The sequence below is a fragment of the Rattus norvegicus genome, chromosome 2 (genome assembly GCF_036323735.1).
Source record: "Rattus norvegicus strain BN/NHsdMcwi chromosome 2, GRCr8, whole genome shotgun sequence".
Taxonomy (NCBI): Eukaryota; Metazoa; Chordata; class Mammalia; order Rodentia; family Muridae; genus Rattus; species Rattus norvegicus.
Window position 1 is genome coordinate 186,462,717 of NC_086020.1, and position 27,396 is coordinate 186,490,112.

Here is a 27,396-nt window from a genome sequence, read left to right on the forward strand (position 1 = left end):
TTCATCTTTGTTTTTAATGCAATCATAGTTGCAATAATATCTCTCATTTGCTGAAGGGTCTGTCTTGGGCAGATCAAGATTTTGTGATGCATTAGGCCCTAAGAAATTATGGAGGCCACCTTGTATATAATCAGACACAGCGTATGACAAACACCTGTAACCTGAGGGTTGGGGTGACCAACAATCCCTCACCGTTCTCTCACGATGCAGTCCCACTTTTTTGTTCACTAACAGCTATGTTCACTGAGGTATAGTTCACACACATCAAACTTAGGAATCTCAAGTGTGCAGTGTAGTTCTACCGAATGAGAGGAAATTTCCATTGCTTCAGAAGGCACAGGTGGAATTTAATACCTCTGGCTCCAAGGTAACCATTATAAAACCCTTTCTTTTGTAAATGTTCATTTTTATTAAAATCTTTCTTACTATTTTTTTCATGTCCTTTTTTCCTTTTGTGACTGAGTTTAATTACTATTGGTTATGTAGTGCCAGGGAAGTGTATCGACCGCCACCCCCAAAAACAAAAAAACAAAAATAAAAAAAACAGACAAGCCGATTTGATGCAACTCACAGCAGGGATTTTATTCTATTTGAACTAGCTGGGCCCCTCAGCTCATGCAGGATGGTTTTTGGTGGAGAGAGGAGCCCCAAGGTTTTATAGAAAGCTACAAGTTGGGGGTGAGTGGGCAAGCATCTCATTGGAAAGTTACTATGGCCTTTAACATAATTGGCTGGTGGTGGGAGTCATATCATAAACTTAATTTCTGCTTCCCTTTGCGATGGTGGTTGTTGGGGGGGCAGGTTTGCAACCTGGGGGTGCAGGTTAGCCTGGAGACTCTGGTCTTGTTGGGGGTTAGCCTAGAGACTGGAGCTAGGTTTGGTTTTGTTGGGGGGTAACTTGGAAACTAATGCTAGCTACTGGCCTGTTAGTTTACCTGAGTTCAAACTTAGGTCAGGTTCTTCTCTAAAATGGAGTCTGAATTTAAAAGATTTAGCTTCTCAGTTAGAGGAGCATGGGTCATGGGTTATTTACAGGAACATGAGACTTATCTGAGGCTCCAGAACTGAAGAAGATGTCTCTCCTCCAGCTACCTTTAAACTTATAGGTTTTTTAGGGTAGGTGTGACTCTCACTAGCTGCCCACCCACACACTTTTTTAACAAACAAGAGTCTCTGTAGGGCATGTGGGATGACGTCACCAGACAGACATAAGAACTAGCAAGGTGAATGAGCTCAGACCCGGGGAATCTCAGAATTGAGACCGGCGGGAGTGAAGCCATTCCCCGCCTCCCTCTATCTGCTCTGGAACATAACCATAACACCCCACCGAGGACCGTGGTAATCAGTCCAGTCGCATAAAAACCTGGAGTTCTCCATGCCAATTAGGATCTAGATAGCCCTAAAACTCCCAAAGAAGCCTCTCTCTTCCAGTCTCTCCCATACTATAGGCATTCACTGGGAATCAAACTGGTTCCACCAGTCCCAGGCTCTGCCTTCCCCTCCTGGCCCAGTGGGTGGATGCCCTGATGGGAATCGTGGACTAGTGATACCGCCTCTTCTTATAATATTTCTGTTTTTTAAAGAGACCGAAATTCCAGGATTCTCACTACAATGGGGTGCTGGAGAGCCAACCCAGCTAGTTCCTGTGTGTGCTAAGCAGCTGAGCGCTTGGTGGCATCTGGAAAGTGTGGAGAATAAATATCATAGGGGGGAAAAAACCATGAATTCTCTAAGAGTAAATTGTTTACCTAATTTATATCAAAATAGTTAATTACCTACTATGAGGTAGGTAGAAGCAATCAGTGACTATTGATAGAAAGAAAACATGGAGGTGAAATAAATGTTAAGAAAAGGTAGAGGGGCAAATGCTGTCATTTGTGAACATGTGACAGAGCCATGTGGACACACCCAGGCTATTTGTGTGCAAGTGGGGAAACCCTCATGAAGGAAGCAGGGTGGAAACTGGGAAGGTGAGAACACGGCTGGGGCAAAGATGAAGCCCATGGGCCAGGCAACCGAAGGCACAGTGGGCGAGAGCTATGGAAAGGCCTGACTCAGCTCTCAGGAATGGACTGCATGTGGTAATCGAGGAGGGGAGGGCAGGGCAAGGGAGGGGAGGGGCTATGGTTGGACTAGAGGGACAGCACTAAATAAATGTTTGCTTCATTAAACTGTTTGGGAAGATACTCCACTGCCTTTGGCAAACAACGCCAGAGGCATCAAAGGAAATACCAGCCAGCCGGTTAGTGATGGTGTGCACTCTACAAATGGCCTGTTTGTCTGTTCTAGGAGGGCTCTGGTTAAAATGCTGGGAAGGGAGCTCTGGGGAGCAAGAGACAGTTATGGAGCCTGATACATTCTGGCCTATGTAGACTCACCTAATAAGATTTGGTCCAGAATTTAAAATCTCAAAATAAATCTCCTTCATAGAGGAAAGTAATGGTGGACAAGTGACCTCATTATGTCCAATATCTGGTTAGTGAAAGATTATGAATAAAGTCATAAAGCGTATGTTCTGAGTCTGAAAAAGCTTGGGCTAGTGAGGACTGCATGACTTTAACAAGGGCCTAAATCCGCCTGAGCCCATGAAACGGAACATCATACCCACTTGGTAAAAGGCCAGGGCCTATCACATTTGGGTTCAGCCGTCTCTGTCCCTTTAGCCTTCTTCACAACAGAGGTCACTGAGAAGAAAGCCAGAGGGCTCGCTGGCCCTTCACGCAGAGCCTCACAAGGGGCCAGGGATGTGTGTGTAGGATTTCCCTGTTGTCTGGATTTTGTTCTCAGCCCCAAATGCCTCAAAAGTCGACACTGTTAACTTGGGTAGTGGACTGGCTGTCTAAGGCCAACAAAATACCCTGCACACTTAAGGAGAGTTTAGAATGAAAGTGTATCTTCCAGAATTAGATACAGTTCCCTTACAGCCCCTCCCCTCCAAGGTTTTTCTGTGTCCTAGAAATGGCTCTGTAGACCAGGCTGGCCTCAAACTTAGAGTTCCACCTCTTCCTGAGTGCTAGGCTTAAAGGCGAGCACCACCTCTTCCATTTGTTTTAGGAGTCTGAGTACTTTGTCTACCTGTATGTATTTCTTCGTGCCCGCTATGGGAGGTGGGGTTATACATGGCTGTGAGCTTAGAACTGAACCCATTTCCTCTGCAAGAGCAGCAAGTGCTCTTTGTATATATTGCTAATGTTGGAGAAACACAACATACTCCCACATAAATGCCACCTGTGAACCCTGTGCATCAGACCTTGCTATAAACTCATTCATTTCTAAAATAAAATGAAAAAGTAAAAAAAGGTTAGAATTATTTTCTGAATTATACTACATTTTACTTACTGAGGAAACACCTTCATCAACTAGTCCAGGCTAATCTTATAAATCTTTTTTTTAAATTATTTATTATTTATATATGAGTACACTGTAGCTGTCTTCAGACTCACCAGAAGAGGGCATCAGATCCCATTGCAGATGGTTGTGGGCCACCATGTGGTTGCTGGGATTTGAACTCAGGACCTCTAGAAGAGCTGTCAGTGCTCTTAACCGCTGAGCCATCTCTCCAGCCCCCAGGCTAATCTTGAACTCTTGGCAGTCCTCATAACCCAACCTTCTAAATACTGGGATTTGATTTGTGACTTCATGCTCTGTGATGGGATTTAGGCATTACCCAAGTATATAATAACATTTTCCCCAGGACTAGTTTCTGCATATAACTAACATTAACTGTGGGGTGGTGGTTGTGCAGGCCTTTAATACCAGCATGGGAGACTATGGCAGTTGGCAGATGAATCGCTGAGTTCCAAGGTCAGCCTGGCCTTCAAAGCAAGTTCTAGGAAGCGAAGGCTACACAGAGAAACCCTGTCTCAGAAAAACAACAACAACAAGAAGAAGAAACTGAAAAGTAGTTTAATTAGTATAATTCACTAGCCTGATGTTTCTAGACATTTCATCATGGACTTCTTTGTACTAGTCTTAAGACCCAGATGTTCATTGGGCACCCCATATTCGGTAAGTGCTGGTTGAGGGGTTAGAGAGATGGCTCAATAGTCGTTGAGGACCCAGGTTCAATTCCCAGCATACAGGTGGTGGCTAACAGCCATTTATCTAGTTCCAGGGGAATCGAGGCCCTGCCCACCGTTGGCACCATGCAAACAAAACACCCATACACATAAATAAAAATAAATACCCTACCTTAACAGCCCCCCCCCAAAAGAAATGAGGATGACAAAGAATATTAAAGATGAAAAATTATGAGGGTGACAAAGAACCTCAAAGGGTAGAACTGGACTATATTATTTTCTTTAATAAGCATACTGCTTTCATAGGATTACTAAGGGAAGGATTTTGCTGGGTACAGAGCCTGACAAGCAAGACCCTAGGAAGAAACTGAGGGCTTAAAACATTTTAAAGGAAGAGTGCATGGGTAGACGTGGGGGATGATCGCTCTAGCCAGAGTCTGCACACAAAGATTAATTTGGGGCTTTCACTGGACGCTTAGAGAGGGATACGAAGTGGACATGGGTGATTTGATGTTAAGGAAGTAAAAGACAGGGCAGGGGAGAGGAGGGGAGGGGTTGTGGTTGTGACAAAGGCAAGATTAGTATCTTGCCTATCTTGGTACCTTAAAGTTTGTGGGTGCAATTCTTGGAAGAGGGCAAAGGAATGCAGAGCTCATGTCCCGATGCTACATGATGCTTGTTGAGACAAACGAATTAAACATTTGGTAAACGTCTGATATCGGAGTCTGAGCTTGTGAAACGAATCTGGATCAGCTGGAAGCTTGTGAGCCTCGCCGGAATGAAGAGCTGGTGAGAGGGCAGTTCAGCAGAACTCGTGGATTTAGAAGTGGGGAGAGAACCGGAGCAGGGTAAAGAAAATCCAAGGAAAGATCGGAGGAGGACACATTGAAAGCTAGAGGGAAAAGGTGGCGACAGACGCCTCCTAGAGGTCAAAGGAGATGATACAATGTCATCTAGCCCTTGGTCAAACGATTCAGGGGCAAAGATGGGAAAGGGGGCGAGTACTGACAAGGGTCATTAGTTCCTTTACGGAGTCTGCCTGTGTGAGACAGCAAAGGTGAGACTTGGAGAGTAATTTAAAGCGCCGTGGGCGGGGGAAACCCAGAGCAGAATCCCATACTTCGAGGGGAGTGCCTCGCATTTTGTACTCTTGGTTTTGTTTAGATTTTCCACCTCTAAACCGGGCAAACAAAACAAACCTCTATAATTTACGACAGTAAACAGCTCCGTGAAATTCTTCTGCCCTTAAAAGCCCTGCGATGTAAATAGGGGGCTTTAATGTGGCCCTCATCGATTGGTAAATTCCCTTTTCCAAAAGTCCGTCATTTCCTGTACTGCAGGATGTAAACCACTGAGTCCAGCTTCTGCTATCCCATTGGCTGTTGGAGACAGCTCCGTTTTAAGCCAATCAAACTATTTTTTCTTCACCCCTCCCAATAGATCTTATAAATTACACCAAATTGCTTCACCTTTCCATATCCTTTCCTTGAAAAAGCAGCAGTTATTGCTTATTCCGCCATGTCCGGCCGCGGCAAGCAAGGAGGCAAGGCCCGCGCCAAGGCCAAGTCGCGGTCGTCCCGCGCCGGGCTGCAGTTCCCAGTGGGTCGCGTGCACCGGCTGCTGCGCAAGGGCAACTACGCGGAGCGCGTGGGCGCCGGCGCGCCGGTGTACATGGCGGCGGTGCTGGAGTACCTGACCGCCGAGATCCTGGAGCTGGCGGGCAACGCGGCCCGCGACAACAAGAAGACCCGCATCATCCCGCGCCACCTACAGCTAGCTGTAAGGAACGATGAAGAGCTCAACAAGTTACTAGGAGGAGTCACCATTGCCCAGGGTGGGGTCCTCCCCAATATCCAGGCTGTCTTACTACCGAAGAAAACGGATAGTCATAAGCCTGGAAAGAACAAATAACTTAAGTATCCTTTCCCACACAAAAAGGCTCTTTTAAGAGCCACCAAAGTGTCAACCAAAGGGCTGGTCACAAACTAGCGCGTTAGCTCCTTTTATGAAGATTTGGTGGCTCTAAAAAGAGCCTTTTTTGGATTAGTGAGTTTCACTTGCTCTTAGCCTTGTGGCTCTCAGTCTTCTTGGGCAGCAGCACGGCCTGGATGTTGGGCAGGACGCCGCCCTGCGCGATCGTCACTTTGCCCAGCAGCTTGTTGAGTTCTTCGTCGTTGCGGATGGCCAGCTGCAGGTGGCGCGGGATGATGCGGGTCTTCTTGTTGTCGCGGGCCGCGTTGCCCGCCAGCTCCAGGATCTCGGCGGTCAGGTACTCCAGCACCGCTGCCATGTATACCGGCGCGCCGGCGCCCACGCGCTCCGCGTAGTTGCCCTTGCGCAGCAGCCGGTGCACGCGACCCACTGGGAACTGCAGCCCGGCGCGGGACGACCGCGACTTGGCCTTGGCGCGGGCCTTGCCTCCTTGCTTGCCGCGGCCAGACATAACTAAGATGTAGAGTAAGACTAGCTGAAGTGACAACTCTGATGAAGCTAGGTTGGTTGGCTCTAAGACCTTTATAGGCGTTCCTAGGGGTGGGGTCAGGAGGGAGCTTTTCATTGGTCGTTATTTGGCCCCAGAGAAGTCCAATGAAATCTGAAATTTTAGACTTGTACTGAAAACGCAAGTTTCGCGTATGGGCCAATGGAAATTAAAAGTACTTTGAGACCTAATTTGCATAACATGTTTATAAAGAGCTCAGGTCCTCGGGGGCCCTGATTGTTTTTCTGCTTACTAGACTGTTTTCCACTATTTGCTTTCAATCATGCCTGAACTGGCCAAATCCGCTCCGGCTCCCAAGAAGGGCTCAAAGAAGGCTGTCACCAAGGGGCAAAAGAAAGACGGCAAGAAGCGCAAGCGCAGTCGCAAGGAGAGCTACTCCATCTATGTGTACAAGGTGCTGAAGCAGGTGCATCCGGACACGGGCATCTCGTCCAAGGCCATGGGCATCATGAACTCGTTTGTCAATGACATCTTCGAGCGCATCGCAAACGAGGCTTCTCGCCTGGCGCATTACAACAAGCGGTCTACAATCACATCGCGGGAGATCCAGACGGCGGTGCGTCTCCTACTGCCCGGAGAACTGGCTAAGCACGCTGTGTCGGAGGGCACCAAGGCGGTCACCAAGTACACAAGCGCCAAGTAGAGGTCTCCTGGATGAAGCGCTCCGGGCCCTTTTGGGCTTTAAAGTCTCTTGCAGTCACTCGCTCAAATCAGGAGAGAGCTTTGTCCACTCGCATTAGTTTTCTAGTTCCTATTCCAAAGTTACTTTAAGGGTCTTGGAAAAGGTACACTCAAGACATTAAGCCTTTGTGGTTTTGAGTTTCCCTGTGGGTTATCAGGTTTGCAGTTAGCTGCACCCTACTTAGTTTCTTGGAGTTCGTTTTAGACTAGGATAACTGAGGTGGGTCTCTGGGCCCGGCTTCCGTGTTCTAGTCTGTTGTGTCCCGGTGCCTTTTGCTTGACCTAAAGTGAGGTGGTTTCCTTACCTTGTCGATTAGAGCCTTCTAATCAGCTAAGTCTGTGTTGATGAATGCTGGGTACCAGCCATCTAAAACTGAAACTGCTCTGACTTTAGTAGCTGTGTCCTGGGCACCAGCGGTTAGGGCTGCTTAGGGCGGTGTCCCTCTGACTTACTGATGTATAAACACGAGTGCTTCGCGTTGCTGCAGATTCGTTAGAAATCTGTTGTAGTTCTCTATCAGACTTTAGAATCCCTGTTCGTGTCTTGTTTTGTTCTGTTTAGGTTCTTGTTTGTTTGTTTGGTCGGTTGGTTGGGTTTTTTTCTTCCCATTTAATACTTTGCGTTAACCGCTGCAATGCCAGGTTACCACAAGGATACTGTTCCTTTTCTCTCTGGGCCCGTGAAGCCATCTTTCTAATCCACACACTCAGTAATTAGCATTTTTTTCTTCCTGTCGTGTCTCCAGGAAAAGTTGTCTGAAGTTCCCTTTGCTTTTTTGTTTACATTGTTGCTGGTCAAGCTGGCCTGACATTTTTATACCCACCAATGTCTTACTCACAGCAGATGATACTTTTTTAAATTACCTATTGAATTAATTTTTGTATCACTGCTTCTTTTGAATTACTTATTGAATTAATTTTTATATCAAGGCGGGGCGGCAGGGGCTTTGTCCATTTGATGTATGTGAAGACACCTTGGAATGGAAATGTTTTGAGGATTCTTTTTCCAAATTTGTCTCTAGTTATAGTTACTGTGGTGGCTGTTCTTGGTTGTCAACCCAAGCAGGTAGGTACACCTGTGGGGAACTTTTTTTTTTTTTTCTTAATTCCATAATTTGAAGTGAGAAGAACCACTTTTAATCTGGATCTTTTGAAGTGGCAAGATCCACCTGCAATCTGAGCCACCCCTGCTGGCAGCTTCTATTAAAGGAGTTTGAAGAAAGAAGCTTGTTCTTTGCGTGCTTACAAAGATGTCTACTTTAACTGGCATTAGAGCCTACTAATTCAGGATTCTGACATACACTGAACACCAGCCTTGTGGACTGAACAACTACTGGATTATTGGACCTTCCGTTAGTAAATAGCCATTGTTGGACTAGCTGGAGTCATCTGTTTATGCTCGCGTACATGTGTGTATGTTTACCAGGGATGGCAGTAATAGTTCCCTTAAATTTGCCAATTTAGAGTAAGCTCTTGGATTTTCATTGAATTGAGAACGGTGGCCTTCCTGGGGAGAGACTTTTTACTGCCACCACCACCCCATTCCCAATTGTTCTATTCCCTACAGAGATAAACTTTCATTTTCCAATTGTCCCTGTCTTTTACATTTCAGAGGGCTCGCCGGTAGGCTATGGAGTGAATGGTGAAGTTAATGGGAGCTAAATGGGTTGGTTCCGCTGGCCGATGCTTGGCCAACACTATACACTTTTGTCTCCCTACCTGAAGACAAACAGCCTGGGCTTTCTTTTGTGGAGTGTAGCATTTTGCATTTTTCCTTTGAAGTCTTGATTTTGTTGGCGAAATACTTGACGGTCTGATCACTTTCTCAGGTCTGCTTTACGGTAAGAGTTCCTGGAGCTTTGTGAATCCAAAAACGAGTTCCAGACATTGTCATGAATAGAATAAATTCTGTTTCCTGCATGTGTGTTTTCAAGTGTGTGGACACTGTTATTATCATTAATAAAGTTGCCACTTAGTTTCAAATCTTTGCTGGATTGTTTTCTGTGCAACTCATTTCCTCAAATAATAAAATGAGTAGATGCAGCCATTTGTGGTTGGGTCTGTGGAAAAGCCAGGTGTCTCAGATTTGAAGGATTTATACACCATTAGCTGGAGCTTAGGGGTGCAGCTCAGAAGGTTTGACCTGAATGCACTGAGGCCGTAGGTTCAACCCCCAGCCCATTAAACACTCACCTGCTTCTAACTGAACATTGCTTCAGAGGCACATTACAGTTGGAAGATCCTATGACAAGGCCACTGTTAATGCCTTGTGATTGAGAAAAATATGACCACAAATAAAAAGTACTACAAACAAGATAAAGTGAAATAGAATCCCTGGTAAAGTTTTGCCAACACCTGCAGTATGCTAGGGAGTGTTCTAAGCCCTTTCAAACTACTGGCTCATTTGATCCTCACAGGGAACTTTCCAGAGTAAGTCCCGTGGTTATCTCCCTTTTTATAGCTAAGGGAACAGAGGCATGGCATTGCCTTTCCTCATAAACTGTTTAGAGAGTAAGTCTCCAGTTTAGTTTCATAGGACTTGAGAGAGTAGGATTGGTCCCTGAAAACCCTGACCCCCCCTCTGCCTTTGGGAAGAGGGGGTTGGAGTATCTACACTTCGCCTCCAACAACACACACACACACACACACACACACACACACACACACACACACACAGAGTGAGATCTTACATTAAATCTCTCTCTCCCATTTATTTACTTGGGTTGACAATTGCTAATTGCCCTAGCCCTTCCCTGCCACTCTCATACTTTCTCCTTTCCTTTCCCGACGTTTTGAATATACCCCAGCTTTGGGCCATGATGATTCCACACAGAGGCACAGTAAGCTTCCTATCCCTAGTTGAACTTATTGACCGTTTGACTCTCTGCTTAGCGGCTTCCACTATTGGCTGCTTGATCTCCACTGCTACCTGTAAGGTTTGTTTTCTTGTTGTCTTTATGTTACAGATGATGGAAACAGCCTGGGAGAGCTTAAATGACTGTCTGGGATCATCCAACAAGTGGGAGGTCTGCAACCCAATGGTGATTTTTGAGACAAAGTCTCAATATGTAACCCAGGCTGGCATCATTCCTGCAGGGACCCCTCCATCCATGCCAGCCAAGTACAGAGCCCCAGAAGGCAGCCACCACCCTAACTTTAGTACAATCAGAGACTTGTTCAGTATTCTTTTTTATCTACAATATAATTGTCAACCCACCTACCTGTTAATGTACAAGGGCTTGCCAGAGTCTCCCCCGCCCCACCCCCATTCCTGAATTTTCTCTCTTCTCTTTCCCCCACTATACCCCAACTTTGGGCCATGATGATTTCCACAGAGCACAGTAAGTTTCCTACCCCTAGTTGCAAAGGCACTGAGAGGGAGGGATGAAACATACATACCTATTCTAGTGTAGTGGGAGGAGCGTTACCTCTGCTGGGGTGGGTCCTCTCCAACACAGATCTCCACACAAAACCCCCTCACTTTGCTCACAAACCTCTGTTGAAGAGTATACTGTCTCAGCTTAGTTTAGTGAAACACAAAACAATATACCACGTTCAATTTCGCTTGTGATCCGTGGGCTCCTGTGCCCTTAAGAGGAAGGCCATTACACTTCTGGTCTTAGGAGGAAGTGACCTGCCCCTGTGACTGAGGACTAGCCCAGAAGGCACAAGCTGGAGTAGAGTGTGTTTGACCCTGTAGGTGATCCTGTGTGAGACAGAATGACAGAGAAACCTTGTCTGCTGGGTGTGACTGCATTTCCTCTCAATAATGTCGTCATGTGACAAGGAGCAGGCAAACAACAAAACCAGGAGAGGGAAACTGTCTTAGTCCATAATTCTCAACACAACAGCCTGAGCTCCAGCTTAATCTGTGCTCCAGGGACTGACATGTAGTCCTTGTTTATCTTCAGACATTGCTCTTTGACTTAGAGATTGTCACTGTGATTAGGGCCACTAGCTTCAATCTGCTTTAATGTGCTTGATTGGGAATGTGTACTCTTATAAATGTCTGTAAATATTAACATTAATAGCCTTTAGGCCATTTCTTTTTCTTAGACTCAAAAGCATTACTAAGTGTAGTATCACTAATTCATTTAAGAATTTTTGGAGTTGGGCCTGGTGTTGCAAGCAATCCTATACTTGGTTTAACCAGGGGCTGAGGCAGGAGGATCACAAAGTTAAACCTGCCTGGCAAACTTAGGGAACCCTTGTGCCCAAAATGTACAAGGAGAATTGAGGGCGCTCAGCGTGGTGGCTTTCTGTGCATGAGACCCTGCATTTAATCTGGATAGTGACAAAGAAAACAACTCCAAGCAACTGTGGCAGCCTTTAAAAATCCCAGCACTGGAAAGGCAGAGGCAGGAGGATCTCTGTGAGTTAGAGGCAAGCCTGGTCTACATAGGGAGCACTAGGACAATCAGGACTACATAGATCCAGTCTCAAGGAAAAAAATGTCCTGTTTATTAGATGGCGGGCAACCTCCTAGGCAGTGATGACGTAGGTTACACAGAGCAGTGGCTTCTGGCTCCCTAGGCTTTTAGTAACTCGAAGGCAAGATATTAAATCAGTGACCATAATAAATAATGGTGAGTATTAAGAGAGGGGAAGTAGTGACATAGAAAGTGTCATGGAAAGGCACTCTGACTTAGTTACTTGTAAATGAGATATTTATTCTAGCTGGCCTGTATAAAAGACACAGTACTTGATTTGCAAGCTGTAAGCCTGGAACTGGGCGGGTTCTATGCTGTTCTCACCTTTATCCAAACCATAGGTCCCGTTACTCACGTTGAGTCTCACCCAGGCTGCTTCCGCTCCATCAGCCTGTCCTCAGGGTGCATTCCTCCTGGCCACGTGATCAAGATCCATCCTGCCTCACAGCGACCTCATCTCCCCCTCCCCCCACTCTCCTCTTCCTCCTGGTCTCTCTTGACTTCTCTCACTCAATCCTCAAGTTCTGCCTTCCTCTCTAAACTACCCAGTCACGGAGTCTAGCCTTTTATTAACCAATTAGCTTTAAATTGGGAAGCAAGGTTTACACAACAAAGGCCAAGAAAGGTGAAAATGCACTTGTCAGAATTTAGCATCTGTAGACATAGCAACAGACCAACCCCCAACAGTTACTTTCCTATTGCTGTTGTGGTTTGACTAGGAATCCCCAGTCAGCTCCCAGATTTGACAGTCATTAGGGAGTGTTGTCTCTTGACAGGAATTAGGAGATGTGGCCCTCTTGGAGGAAGTGTGTCACGGGGGTTGGGAGGTACTTTGAGGTTTCAGATGCTCAAGCCAGGCCCAGTCTCTTCTTGCTGTTAGGGACTCTGGATGCAGAACTCTCAGCTACCCTCCAGCACTATGTCTGCCTGCAGGCCACCATGCTCCCCACCAACCTCTGATATATAAGCAAGGCCCAATGAAATGTTTCCTTTTATAAGAGTTAACGTGGTCATGATGTCTCTTCACAGCACAAGTACATTGATGAAGACAGCTGTGAAAGGACACCATGCCCAAAGCAACTTATAAAAGAAAGCATTAGGGGCTCACATCTTCAGAGGGAGAGTCCATGCCCATCATGGTGAGGAGGCAGGCAGCAGACAGGCAGGTACAGCACTGGGGTAGCAGCAGAGAGTCTACTCAGCAGGCAGCAGGCAGGGAGCAAACTAGAAACAGTGAGGAGTTTCTAGAAACAAACTAGAAACAGGATTTCGTCACCGTGGAAATAAATCCCAGAGCACATCTATAAGAGATCTTCTTTTTAAAAGATTTTTTTTTTTTTAAATTAAGCGGGGCTGGGGATTTAGCTCAGTGGTAGAGCGCTTACCTAGGAAGCGCAAGGCCCTGGGTTCGGTCCCCAGCTCCAAAAAAAAGAACCAAAAAAAAAAATAAATAAATTAAGCTTGTGAGTATGTATGTGTCTGTGTGAGTGTATGCCAAGTGTTGGGGCTGGGGGACGGTGCCCATGGAGGCTGCAACAGGTTGTTTGATCCCATGGAGCGGAGTTAAAGGTGGTTAGGAGTGGCCCCACGAAGTGCTTCCAAGGTTTGTGTTTTTTAAAATTGTATTTGTTGGTGCATGGTGTGCATGATGTGTATGGGTGTTTGCATGTTAGCATTCGGGTGAAGGTCCAAGGACAAGTTGTGGAATCAGTTCTGTTTTTCTACCAAGTGAGCAGAGTGTCTGCAGCTGAGATTGTCAGACCTAACAAACTGCTTTTACCCCTGAGCCATCCCACTGACTCCAACTCAGTGTTTTTTCAACTACATACACAGAGATGGAAATTGAAATTTGGACACTAACCCTCATCTCTAATAATTAGAGGTTAACTGTTTATTGTTTTAAGTGCAGGTTAAGCAGGCTTTATCTTTTAAGGACACACACTGTGGTGTGACATAGTATGGTGCCTGGAAGTGTGTTCAAGATGATCCTGGGTGGCTCCTTTGGGTTATATCATGTCAACGTGAAATACACTACTTATAGACTTTTGAGACAAGCTCTCAGTATGCATCCCTGGCTGGCTAGAAATTCACTATATTAGACCAGGCTACCCTCAACCTTTTGGCATCCTCCTGCCTCTGTGGTTTAAGGACTGGGATTATAGGAGTGCATCACCATGCCCAACTAAAATGCATGTATTTAAATGCTGCTAACATCACTGGACATGTGCCCCACTGTTTTTTACTTAGAGGTTTTTGTTTTGTATTTATATGTAAAAAACCTAATCTGATCGGTGTGGTAGCCCAGGACTCAGTCGGGCAGGACAATCGCAAATTCGAGGCCAGCCTTGACTACAGACTGGGACTTTGTCTCAAAAAAAAAAAAAAAAATTAAAACAAAACCAAGTCAACAAAAATAAAAACTTGGGGCTGGAGAGAGGCTCTGCAGGAAGGAGGACTTGCTGCTCCTGCACAGGACCTGAGCTTGGCTCCTGTTCCCAGCATTCACATGGTGGTTCACAACCATCTGTAACTCCAGTTTCAGGGAACCCAACCCCCTCTCCTGGCCTCCTGGGAACCAGATATATGTGTTTTCCACGGACAATATATGCAGGCAAAAACATTCACACAGATAAAAACCAATGTGGTTTGCATAACAAATTGGTTTTCATTGGTCTACAAAACCAATAATAATGGCTACTTGTAAGGTTGGGGAAGAGGAAGGCTTTTCTTTATTTATTCTTATCTTTTAGTATTTGAGTTTACTGCTCATATGCTCTTACAAACATTGCCAGCAAGGAGTGGTGGCTGGTAGCCGGAGCCCCAGCACTGTTGGGAGGGAGGCACAGAAGTCCTGGAACCCACAGATCTTCAGAGAAACCAGGAAAGGTAAGCTTATGTGATCGGCTTCCCAAGGGGAACGATGAAAAACCTGTTTTTTCACCCAGAAGTCTGGAAATGGGAAATGATTAATAGCCTGGTGATCTGTTGGGCCAGGCCATAGCAAGCTTCGGACCAGAGGTGTCTAGTAATCTAAATGAACCTTACAGCCAGAGGATCGCCAAGCTCCAACTATTCAGAGAAACCTAATAGTCTAAATGACCCTTATTAACCAGAGATGCCCCCCAGGCTTCCACAACCAGGACCTGAGGTAACTAATAGCTCAAATGACCTCTACGCTATCTGTAGGACTGAGACCAGAACCTTCCCTAGGCCCTTAAGTTAGTATAGGTAACTTCTGTAGAACCTATTTTCTTGGAAGCCATAACATGCCTTCTGAGTTTCTATGTAATTATGATCCCTTGAGCATTGGGGATTGTATTACACCAGGAAACTAGCTTTTTTCCCCCCAAATTATACTGGGCTTAAATATGTTGAGAATAAACCACCTGATACCAGGTGTTTAAGAAGTCTTGATCAAGGTTGATGAACTCAATCGGAACCAAGTTTTTAGTCTCTTCTCCGTTCACCAAGTTTTTAGTCTCTTCTCCGTTCACCTCTCTGACACCTGCAGAGATCCCTCACAGCCCTAAGGAGTCCAAGGCAGGAGTTTCTGTTGCAAACTTGAGGCCATTTTGGGCTACATAGTGAGTTCTAGACCATCATGTGTTACAATGTGAGGCCCTAGCTCAAATACAAGCAAACAAAAGGGAAAAAAAATCCCTAAAAATAAATTAAAATGAAAAAGCAAAAATCAACAAAATAGAAGCAGACAAAACACAGCCGGGAATGGTGGTACACACCTGTAACTGACTCCCGTGGAGTCTGGGGCAGGAGGATTTGGAGTTTGAGGTCATCCTGGGCTACAAAGTGGTGTCCTGTGTCAAAAGACCACCCCCACCAAAACAAAACAAACAACAACAAAAACCAAACAAAGGACACTTTCAAATAAAACAAAAACCAGTAAACCCAAACCTAAACCAATAATTCATTTCAAAATACCTCAGAACCTACTGGACTCTCGATGCATCGCAGTTAATTCTGAGAAATAGTTGAGAAAAGGCATCTCAGTAATGCAAACAGCAACCAATTTAAACTAAGGGCAACAACAAAGACGACAGAAAATCCGAAAGTCCCTGGGGTCAGAGGGCTAACCTACGGCTCTGGGACTGGGACTCCACTATCCCCGGTCTTATTAAAAATATAATTAGTCGTAACCATGAACACCAACCAAGCTGGGTCTGGTGGTACAGGCCTTTGATCCTCCAGCACCAGTTTACACTGGCTTCTCCAATTACCAGCCCCACCCCCACAGAGTCTTTATGTCTTTTTTTTTTAAAGGCAAGATCTTGCTATGTAGGTCAGATTGTCTTTAAACTCTCATCACCCTACCTCAGTGTGGTGTTTGAATAAGAATGGCCGCCATAGACTCATACGTTTGAAAGCCTAGAGTGGCATTAGGAGGTATGGCCTTGTTGGAAGAACTGTGTCACTAGGCATGAACTTTAAGGTTTCAAATGCCCAAGGTAGGCTCAGTGTCTCTCTTGCAGATCCAGATGTAGAACTCTCAGCTCCTTCTTCAGTACCGTGTCTGCTTGCATGCTGCCATGCATCCCCCTGTGATGACAACGGACTAAACCTCTGAACTCTGAGCCAGCCCCAATGGAATCATTTCTTTTATAAGAGTTGCCATGGTCATGGTGTCTGTTCACAGTCATATTATACTAAGACACTCTGCTTCTTTTTTTTTTTTTTTTTTTTTTTCTCTTTTCTTTTTTTCAGAGCTGGGGGCCGAACCCAGGGCCTTGCGCTTGCTAGGCAAGCGCTCTACCACTGAGCTAAATCCCCAACCCTGACACTCTGCTTCTTAAATCTAGAATCTGAGGAGACAAGAATATCCCACCACAACCAATTCACACACACACACACACACACACACACACACACACACACACACACACACACACGGTGTACTTTTATTTTACATGTATTAGTGTTTTCCTGCCCTACATAGATATGGGATGCCAGCCCCTCTGTAACTGCAGTTGACACTGTTTTAATCCATCATGTGGGTGCTGGGGACTGAACCTGGGTCCTCTGCAAGAGCAGCAAATGCTCTTAACCTCTGAGCCGTCACCCCGTGCTATTTTCCTTAACTACAAATAAGTCACAGATTCTGCCTCTAAGGAGAGGAAGGGGATTGAATAAGGGCTAGCAGAGGCCAGCAGTCCCTGAGACCAGTTCAGAATTCTGCCTACCAAAGAAACACAGAGGAAAATAGTTCAGCTCTTGTCAATTGTTTTTGCCAGGGTCCTCGACACACATTTTCAAATTTTCAGAATGAATGCTGGAGTAAGCTGTGCTTCAGACAAAACAGATAATTTGGGCCTCTCCTTCCAGCATGATGCAAACTGTCAGAGTGCCCCTGCTCAACTCAAACCATCCCCAGTTCATAAAAGAAGCAGATGCTTGCACAGGAAAGATAACTTGGAGGTATGTCCTGATGCTGCTGATGTTTACTAAATAGTCGTCTAAAAAGCTGCTTTGTGACTCAGTGAGAGAGCACTTGCCTCACACAGGAGGCCCTAGGTTCAAGTCCTAGTACTACCTAAAAATTGTACATCATGCCTGGTGTGATAGCATAGGCCTACAAACCTAACATTTGGGAGTAGAGGCAGGGGAACCATAGAGTCTAGCCTGGGCTGTATAGAAAGGATCTGTCTCAAAACTCCAAGGCCTTGCGCCATTGAGATGGCTCAGTGGGTGAAGACACTTGCTCCTAAGCCTGACAGCCTCACATGAAGGGAAGAGGGAACTGACTCCTGAGAGCTGTTCTCTGTTAGCCACACATGTTCCCACATACATACAAACACACATACCAAAAGTAAAGTTAAAAACCAAAGATTTGGTAGAGCATCATCTAATATGTGCGAGGTCCTGAATTTAATCCAGGAGTGCCACAAATATACAAATAAGACACAAACAAATACAAAAGAAAAAGAAAAAGAAAACTGCCTGCATATGATCATTTGAAGGTCTGTTAATACATGTGTCTTACCTTGGAGGCCTTGGTCATGGAGACCTGGCTAGGAGATGTGGAGATAAAGAAATGACAGACAGACAGACAGACAGACAGACAGACAGACAGACAGACAGACAAAGAGAAAGGCTGTGAGAGGGTGAACAGTGTTCTTTGATGGAGGGCACCTACTACACACTCCAGAAACTGCCAATTTACTAGGCACAGCACAGCACAAGGAGGCAGGGTTAGCTAGCGCCAAGGCAGGTCTCTGCAGGGAAGTGGTCTCCAACTGCTTCCTTCTGGAAGGAGGAAGTTGTGGTTGATAGTTTCTGCATACACTGGTCAACCTTCATAAACACTCATGTCTGGATCAAAGGAAGGTTTTGCCATACCTCTGAGCCTCACCTGGGGAAGGCTTCGCCATTTCTATGTGTCTAAGCTACTGGGATCCTTGGCACGGCCATGTCAATAATACACACTCCCTCAGGACTTTACCCACTCCCCCCAAACATATTTTTATTGATTTTTAACTTTATACACTTATTTATGTGTAAGGGTATGTATATATCACGGAACATGCATGGAAGTCAGACATACATCTTTAAGAGAAATGTAAAGTATTATTGCCAAGAAGCACACACACAGATCACACTTCCATATTTTCCTCTTTGGTCTCAGGAGAATTCTCTACCTTCCTCTCCTGACTCCATCAGATCTGTAACTGCTACGGTATTCCCCAGATGGCTATCCTGGGGCACAAGCTTGCCCCAGGGATTCCCCGAGCCTGCTATATCTCCTCTGGGTAGTTAGGGAAAGCCACCTGGGTCTCTAACTCTCTTCACAGATCCACAGTCCCAGCTGCCAGAAGGACAGTGCCACTTGACCCTGCCAGTTACAGCTTGCTCCGTCACAACCTTAGATTTCTTCTAGGCAAGGTTTCCTGTTGGGAGCCAGGCTGAAACAAGACTTTCTTAGAGGCCATGATGAAAGTACTAAGTACCATCAGTTCTGGGTCCTTCCTTGGGGACAGACTTGGCAAGGGCTGGAGCCAGGGCTACCAAGGAGTTACGGCTTTGGTTCTAGGCTTTCTCTCCTGAAGGCTGTGGTTATCAAGTCAGAGCAGCTGTGTCTGATGTACCCTGTATTTTCTGTGCCAACACTTTTTTTTTTTGTTAATTTAGCTTTCTACTGACCTTGGCCCATTTCTCCCTGCAAACATTATGTAAGATGCTGTACTTAATAACACTGCTTAGCACAAGCCATCGGCACATGCAAGACCTTCTGATGCCAAGATCTTTGTCTTCTTTTTTTTATCCCTGGTCCTCCCTCAAGGTGACCTTGTGGGTTCAGGTCATCCTCCCAAAGTCCTGTCATGGCGAAGTTGGTGCCCTGTCCCCAGCCACTCAGGTAGGGAGGTCCAGAGTCACCTTTAATTACCTTTCTTGTCAGGAGTTCCTTTCTGCTCTTTCCCCATTCAAATCCAGACAAGCCTCTGAGTGCAGTGGTGTGAATGGTTTCCAGACTGTTGCTATGTCCGGTCTCCTTGATCTCAAGAACTTCCATCCCCGAAGCTTCCCACTTGACCTCTTGCCTGAGTACAAGGTGTTTTGTTTTGTTTTGTTTTGTTTTGTTTTGTTTTGTTTTTGTACCACTAACCCCAGGTAAGACTTTTTCATATGCAGCTTAGATTTACTGGCCCAGTTAAGGTCCACTGCAGTGTGTCCACTGATTTTTTTTTTTAATTTGGAAATAGGATTGCACAGGTAACTAGGCATAGATTTTTAAAATGAAGTCACCTAGATTTAGGCCTTAAATTAAAATACTGGTGTTATATAGGAGAAAAAAGATAATGTGTGGGTCTACAGATATGTGGGGAAGACGTTGGTGTGAAACCTACGGCAGAGCCCGGAGTTCTGTCGCTCCGAGCCAGCGGACACCAGGAGTCAGTGGGAACTAAGAAGCAAGGGAGGTGATCTCTGGAGCCCTTGGAGGTCACATGGCAATTCTGCCTCAGCCTGGTCTCCAAACCTGTGTGTCTCAAGGCTACTGTTGCTGTGATGAAGCACCGTGAACAAAGTACCTTGGGAATAAAGCGTTTATTCAGCTTACACTCCACATCACTGTCCATCACTGAAGGAAGTCAGGACAGGAACTCAAGCAGGGCAGGAACCTGGAGGCAGGAGCTGATGCAGAGGGTGTTGCTTACTGGCCAGCTCCCCATGGCTTGCTCAGCCTGCTTGCTTGTAGAACCCAAGACCATCAGCCCAGGGATGGCACTGAAAGACCTCAGACAGAGGAGACGCTCGCTCCAGTCCTGAGGACACCCACCACTCCACGAACACACGGGACTCAGTCTTGATGTAAAAGCAAGAGGTTTACTTTGGGATACCAATGCACTGGGGCTCAACACAGTCCTCACGCAGGAGGGATGTGAAGAGCCTCGAACAACAGAAATGTACAGCTTAAATAGTCATTTAAGATTACAGTTTCATTGGCTCAGCTATTTCGGTGCCAAGGATAACTGACTAGGCAGATGTTTCTCGTCCTGGAGTTCCTGGGACAAGGCTGTAACCATATCAACGCAGCCATTTCAGTACCAAGGATGTCTGACTTGATATATGTTTTCTCATCCTGGGGTTCCCAGGACAAGGACCAAGGATATCTGATTTGGCAGATGTTTCTCTCCTGGAGTTCCCAGGACAAGGCTATAGCTATGTCAGCACAGCTATGTCAGTACCAAGGACAACTAACTTGATATAGGTTTTCTCATTCTGGGGCACAATCTATAGTGGTCAGTCAGCTTCCCGGAAATGTTTCCTGCCTTGTAATTGCCCTGCAGTAAATATGATCTATACCATCTGTTCTTATGGTCGGGCAGCTTCCTAGAGAGTGGGTGGGAATATGCTTTCTTTACTTTCTGGTCTATTGTCTAACGTCTAGGGGCTAAGCAAGGGCCAGCTTAAAAGATTCTCATTCTTGGGGTTGGGGATTTAGCTCAGTGATGGAGCGCTTGCCTAGCAAGCGCAAGGCCCTGGGTTCGGTCCCCAGCTCCGAAAAAAAAAAAAAAAAGATTCTTATTCTTAAGAAATGGCTGCACTAATATCGAACGGGGATCTTTCAGCACCACCCACAAGGGGCTGGGTCCACCCCATCAATCACTAATTCAGAAAATACCCTACAGTAGATTTTATGGAGTAATTTAAAAAAAAAACAAAACAAAACTGAGATTTCCTCCTTTCAGATAACTATAGCTTATGTCAAAGTTGACATAAAACTAGTCAGTACATTATGAAGAAGTACATTAATGTTATTTATAGTACTTGGTTGCAGCCCTAGAGAAAATGACTCCAGGATCCTTTTGGCAAGCGGTGTGAGCTTTCCTCGATGTACAAGCCGGATGCCGCTCTGGTCGTCATGGGCCCATCGTAAAGTCAGTTTTGGCCGTGCTGCCTGGAGTGGGTCTGAGCACACATATGGAGGTCCATGGCTGGGGAGACGACATACCATCTACAGGCTCAGCAGCACCTACAAGAACAGCGATCTCTTGAGAAACTGAAACCACAGGCAGGTTCAGGCTCTGCAGCTGGGAACCACAGGCAGCTTCAGGCTCCTGGATACAATACTCCAGGCTCTGCCTGCGGCTGTCCTCTCTGCCATTGGCCCTCGTGCCTCCTCTAATAAGAACTTTTGAAATCACATGTAGGGCCCAGTCTGATGATCCAGGGTAAGTTCCCACCTCAAGGCCCTTCATTTATTCACATTACAAACCCTCTTAGCTGTGTAGGCTGGTGTCTATATATTCCAGATACTGACATATGGTTGAATTTGGGTTTTGAAAAGGGGATGGGGGTAGTTTTCAGTCCACTCCAAATGAGTACCCCTTCCTAGAGCACTGCCCTTCAATCTAGGATCCCACTGAGGTGGGTGCTAGTTAGAACTGTGCCCTCAGCTAAGGCCACAACGTGTACTTTAACTACTTATGGGTAAAGCATACCACCCCAAGGCAGCTACTGCCTCTCCTGATCTTGGGCGATGAAAAAGCCAGCACTTACTTACTAGGCCAAGGATACTTGATATGGACGGCCACAAGGAATTAAACCAGGATGGGTGGATGTCCAGCTGAGACAATTCTATTGAGAGCAATCAGACTTTTTATCTCTTATCAGAAACAGCATATAGTGGCAGTTGTCAGGATCAATATAATTGTAGTTGCCAGGATACAGTGTTTGTAAGCTATACAGGGTCCACGAGATTGATGTCCAAGACCAATTGTCCTGCCAGGTTCCATGCTTCCTAAGGGAACATACAGAGAAGCACAGTAGCCTGACTGTTTCTCTGCCTCAGGAGCCCAGCCTCTTGTCAAGGCAGCCAGGCCAGGCCAACGCTATAATCCTTGCAGGGCCACCCTGGAAGAAATTCTTTCCTGGACTCCAAATTCGTGAGAGCAGAGAGGCACTTGCATTTGGTTGCCTTCTGGGTTAGAGATGAAACTAGTGGGAATGGGTCTTTTGCCATGTGTTTCCCTGACCACCTACTGTGTCCCAAGCATGCCCAGGATGCTGATCTGCTGAAACGCTCACCCTGGAGGAATTAGGATCTGGCAGGACAGGTGACTTAGTACAGGAGAAGATGATAAGACAGAAGCCATGCTTTCGTGGACTGAGAATGCTGTTGACTTTCAGTGCCATCCATGTAAGTGGTGGAGGGAACGGGACATATGACGTAAGCTTCTCAGGGATATGTTACCAGGAGGTAGTTCATAGGATGATTACAAAGTCAGCCTATCAGGGAGATAAAGAGATTCGAGCATACAGAAAGATTTCACCAAGTCATGGGCCTAGTTGGAAATTGTAGACCTTGACCAGGCCAGGCCGAAGCTGTGTCAACAGATGTGTGAACAAGAAATCCTGGAAAGGAGCTGTGTCTGCAGAATCTGACTGATCAGAATTGGAGTACTTTGGAAAAGTTGGAATGTCACAGACCCAGAGACTGTTACCATGTCTTGACCTATCATTAGCCTCCGGGACAGCTGTTCCTTGCCCACCTCTCTGTGTCAGAACTAGCATCTTCTGACTAGTAGATAAAAAAACCTTTGGAAGAGATCTGTTGACTTAGCAGACCACTGGCTTCTATCAACCCAAAAGGGAAGATTGCCATCAGAGTGTCTTGGATCTATAGAAAACGTCACCATTTCCTATAACCGCCTCAATGTATTTCAACTTGCCTTGATTTATGACATTATTTGTTCTGTAAAACTATAGAACTTCACGAATCAGATTCGTTATATGGCATTTGGGATAACCTAATTCCATGTTCCCGGGCTGTAGTTGTTCAAAATGACTCCAGAATTAAATATCATTCATTCAAGTTGAGATGTGGATTTTGCTTTCAAAGGTGAATACATTATGAATTTACCTAGTCAAAGGCCAGAGTAGGGAGTCAGGGTGGAGGATGGAGGGGTGGCAATTGTGCAGTTTTGGTCAGAAGTGAAGCATACCTTTGTAACTTCATTTTTTGAATATTTAACAACAGTGATATGTTTTATATTGTTCGTTTGGGATGTCACACCTATTTGTCATTATGGAAATTACTTCCTTAATGACCTCCACACACCATTGGTCACTCCACTTATCTCCACTTTAGAGATGAGGATCTGGCAAGACTCAGCTTCTGCCAAAGGTATGCAGTGGTGGGAGGCAGAGCCGGGACTTGAGAACATATGCTGTCCACTGAGTTTCTGATTCTCTGCACCTTAGCACACGGAGTAGATGCCATTGTAAAGAGAACCTGGGAAGATTTTAAAGCGTGGGAGTGACAAACACCCCTGGCATTGAGTGGAGGAGTCTCTACCCTACATGTTTCTGGAGTTGAGCTGAGAAGCAGATTGTCAACTGAAGCAGAGGCACTTAAGCTCTCAGCACGGCATGTTTTGTCACTTCCCTTCTGAGCTTCCAGTGTGGACTGTAGAAAGGTGTTCTCCTTATGTATGTTAACTTTGGGATCACTCTAATACTCTGTCCTTACTAGTCATGGGATATTGGGCAAAGTACTCAGAGGCTTCCTTGTCTGATTTGTAAGGTTGTTGTGATTATAATTCAACAGTTGGCAGACACGGAGATTAAGAACCATGCTATTCTCGTTTCCCAGGGTCTGTGCATGATGTGACTGATACCACCTTTGCCTCCTTCAGCCATCTTCCCTCACCTCTCTCCAGCTATCCTTCTTAGTTTAGGAATTCTCCCATTGGTTTTTTTTGTTTTGTTTTGTTTTGTTTTTTTAATGTGGACTGAGTACTTAAACCTTTGTTGTGTGTGTGTGTGTGTGTGTGTGTGTGTGTGTGTGTGTGTGTGTGTGTGAATGAAGGTGCTACAGAGACCAGAAGAGTGTGTCAGGTTCCCAGAAGCTAGAGTTATGGGTGTGAAATGTCTGACACGCATGTTGGGAACTGATGTCAGACTCTCCACACGGACAGTATGTGCTCTTAACTGCTGAGCCATATCTCTCGCTTCTCTTCTAATGCCTGGGTAGATTTCATCCAGTCTGCTGCCTTCTGTTATCCCTTTAACCATCTGCTGAGAGCAAATATGTCTGGCTGAGCCACTTCAGTGAATTTGTTAAAATTCCCAACTCCCAGAATAGTGTTCTCTAGACACAAGGAATCTCAGTTTCTGTGTCAGGAGGGACTTGGTATATCTTCTTGGTTCTAGAAACAATTGCTTTTCTCTGAATCACTTTCTGCCTTGCTCAAATCTATTGTTATTCTAGCTCACTGGTTCTCAACCATCCTAATGCTACAGCCCTTTAATGCAGTTCCTCATGTTGTGGTGACCTCTAACCATAAAATTATTTTTGTTGCTACTTCATAACTGTAAAATTGCTACTGTTATGAATCATAATGTAAATCTCTGTGTTTTCTGATAGTCTTGGGCAACCCCTGTGAAATCCATTTGGCCCCCAAAGGAATGGTTGTGATACATGGATTGGGAAGTGTTCCTCAGGCCTGAAGCTCCTTTGTCTTGCATTCTCCAAATGGCCAAGTTACCACATCTGTTTAACTGTATTTCTTAAGAGCCTCTTTCAGCCTCACTCCATATCAGCTGTATAAAAAAACCCAATCCGTTAAGAATGCCAGTTGTGTGGCTGTTTCCCGGAAACACCTGAGACTGGGAATGTTCTTTTAAAGGTTTGTGTGTGTTGTCCCTAAGGTTGCTACTGTGTTAGGCAGCAGTGTCCTGGAGAGGCCTGGTTCCAGGCTAGGTGAGAGGAGTTTGGTCAAATAATCTGTTTTTTTCTGGACACTGATTTGCACTGACAGCTGGTTTTCTTCCCCTTTGAGAGACCAGACTTAGGGCAGCTTAGAGGAGAACCTGACTTAACTCACTAAAGTGAGTGCACAACTCAGCCCTGGAAGAGAGACTGAGGCAGGCAAGTAACTGACATCAAAGGCTTACCTTTGATAAGAAACCAGAGATTAACTGAGATTTCCTCCGCCCAACACCAGTCAGAGAGGACAGGTCTTGCCTTGCCCAGTGTAAACCGCCCCCTTCCTTCCCATTTTCCATTCTCTCCCACATCTTGAAGTTTGACCAGTGAGCACTCACAAGTCGTAAAAGAGAATAAAGTGACCCTTAAGAAGAGTAAAGGGCAGCCATAGCTGTTCCTACTATGGGGGGGGGGGGGGGAGACCCGGCTGCTTGGAACGTGACACTCAGGCTATCATCATCCAGATCTCTCTTATTTAAATTGGTTGGTATTTTGCTTTTAAATCTGCCCTAGTTTCAATCTCAAGCCTGCTCTCTGGAAGTTTCAGTCAGGAGACAAGAGGGAAGGTCCCTGAGAGTGATCATGAGGAATTTGCTGTGGTCTTTGAGTCTCAGGTCCAACATCTACCCGCAGAAGATTGTCCTCATGTCAAGGAATTGCAAACAGATTCCTCTTTGATATCCAGTGTTTCTGTCGAGAAAGGTGTCAGCCTATTTTGGGGGAAAGCACAGTTCGGTTGGTATTTTGAAGTAAATTAAATGGGAAGAGAAAGTAACTGGCTGCCACAGAACCAGATGATAGTAATAAATGCTGAATTTATTACTAGCAGGTCTGAATGTATTATAGTAGTTAGGTCTTCTAGTCAAGTGTTAGAGGAAGGAGTGTCACTGGGTATGACTCAGAATAGTCCACTTACCGATTATGAGCAGTCAGCTCCCGGACACTACCCATCAGAAAAGGGAGCAACAATTACACTACAGCCCTCTAGTTTAGTGAGGTAATTATGAGCGGTCAGTTATTTCCAGGCCCCCTCTGGGCCAGAGTTACATAGTATCCACCATGTGACAAACCATGCGCTTAGACTGAGCTGCTGGGTGCACCAGGGGTCTAGGAATAGGACTGCAACAAACTTCCAAAAAACTACCCTAAACTAAGCTCCGCAAACCTCCCTTGGAAGCATCCATTATGCAGCTAGCTCTACCAGTGTTATAACACTATAAGGCAAACAGGTTTTTACACTGGCTAACCCGCTCAAGGGGCGAAAAAAATCCGAGCAAGAGTTGTAAACAGCTCTTTCCGGGAAGGTGTAGTGGCTCTGAAAAGAGCCTTTGTGGGGGACGGGGAGAAGATAGAGAGCTCAAGCGCGCTCCCCGCGGATGCGACGGGCCAACTGGATGTCCTTGGGCATGATGGTGACGCGCTTGGCGTGGATGGCGCACAGGTTGGTGTCCTCGAACAGACCCACCAGGTAGGCCTCGCTCGCCTCCTGCAGCGCCATGACGGCCGAGCTCTGGAAGCGCAGGTCCGTCTTGAAGTCCTGCGCGATCTCGCGCACCAGGCGCTGGAACGGCAGCTTGCGGATCAGCAGCTCGGTCGACTTCTGGTAGCGCCGGATCTCCCGCAGCGCCACGGTGCCGGGCCGGTAGCGGTGCGGCTTCTTCACGCCGCCCGTGGCCGGGGCGCTCTTGCGGGCGGCCTTGGTGGCCAGCTGCTTGCGCGGGGCCTTGCCGCCGGTGGACTTGCGGGCGGTCTGCTTCGTACGGGCCATGGCGGAGACGGAAGTCACCAAGACGAGGAGCACACGGGGACTAGACCCAGGTCGCAGCCGACCGTCTTTATAGGACCAGTCTTCCCCCCCCACCACGGCGGGGCGGAGACAGCGACTTGAAACTCCCGCGCTGTCCGGTCATTGGCCCGGGCGTCACCCATCCCGCCTCGCCCATTGGCTTGGACCCGCCACTCCCCCTCCCCGCCCGCCCCCTTGTCCAGCCCCGCGGCTGGCTGACTCGCCAAGGTTCTGCGAGGGTGGAGCCCGGTCTGGTAGCTGCCCTTAGAGGGCGGGTCCCAGCGCTGCCCGAGGGAGGCTCGCGCGACCCCGCTCGCCGTCCAAAGTCCCAGGGCAGAACTCAGCTACTCAGCTAATGTTTCCCAGGCCCAGGCCCAGCCCCAGCCCCAGCCCCAGCCCGGTACCCAGGTCCCCATGATTCCTAGAGCTGGCCGCGCCCTATCCTCGAGGGACACGTCCTAGACTTGGCCCGAAGAACGAGGGGGGTGGGGGAAGAGGGGCGGCTGACTGCGACTTATATCGGGACTGGCCTAGACCTAGTCGAGTTCCGGTCCTGGGAAGGGAGAGGCCTTCGGTCAGGAAGAGTAGGTTGGTGGCGGGGTGCTGAGTGAGCGATACAGTGGAGGGGGACGGGGATAGTAGCAGGGTTATAGACGGCGCTAAGCGATAAATGCTTGGGACAGTCGGTGAGGTCGCTGCCTCCACTCCGCCGAGGAAGGATACCAAAGAACAGCAACAGGCACTACCAGAGGGACCCA

General features: G+C 46.5%; 3 protein-coding genes and 1 pseudogene across 3 annotated transcripts; 2 read left to right on the plus strand and 2 right to left on the minus strand.

Annotated features, from left to right (window-relative positions):
- The first annotated feature begins 5,507 nt into the window (after positions 1–5,507).
- On the plus strand, positions 5,508–5,941 carry H2ac21 (H2A clustered histone 21). Its single transcript, NM_001111341.2, has one exon. It carries the CDS (start codon positions 5,538–5,540, stop codon positions 5,928–5,930), a length of 393 nt encoding a protein of 130 aa, NP_001104811.1. The 5' UTR covers positions 5,508–5,537; the 3' UTR covers positions 5,931–5,941.
- A 90-nt stretch (positions 5,942–6,031) lies between these two features.
- Positions 6,032–6,510, minus strand: H2ac20 (H2A clustered histone 20). Its single transcript, NM_001408842.1, has one exon. The coding sequence runs from the start codon at positions 6,460–6,462 to the stop codon at positions 6,073–6,075; it is 390 nt and encodes a 129-aa protein (NP_001395771.1). The 5' UTR covers positions 6,463–6,510; the 3' UTR covers positions 6,032–6,072.
- Positions 6,511–6,689: 179 nt separating this feature from the next.
- LOC134485651 (histone H3-like) lies at positions 6,690–27,036 on the minus strand (annotated as a pseudogene).
- On the plus strand, positions 6,736–9,183 carry Hist2h2be (histone cluster 2 H2B family member E). The gene has a single exon (NM_001408848.1). It carries the CDS (start codon positions 6,782–6,784, stop codon positions 7,160–7,162), a length of 381 nt encoding a protein of 126 aa, NP_001395777.1. The 5' UTR covers positions 6,736–6,781; the 3' UTR covers positions 7,163–9,183.
- Positions 27,037–27,396: the final 360 nt, after the last annotated feature.

Excerpts from the sequence above, each read along its gene's own strand:
- H2ac21 (NM_001111341.2), top strand. The coding sequence starts at position 5,538 with ATGTCCGGCCGCGGCAAGCAAGGAGGCAAGGCCCGCGCCAAGGCCAAG.
- H2ac20 (NM_001408842.1), bottom strand. The coding sequence starts at position 6,462 with ATGTCTGGCCGCGGCAAGCAAGGAGGCAAGGCCCGCGCCAAGGCCAAG.
- Hist2h2be (NM_001408848.1), top strand. The coding sequence starts at position 6,782 with ATGCCTGAACTGGCCAAATCCGCTCCGGCTCCCAAGAAGGGCTCAAAG.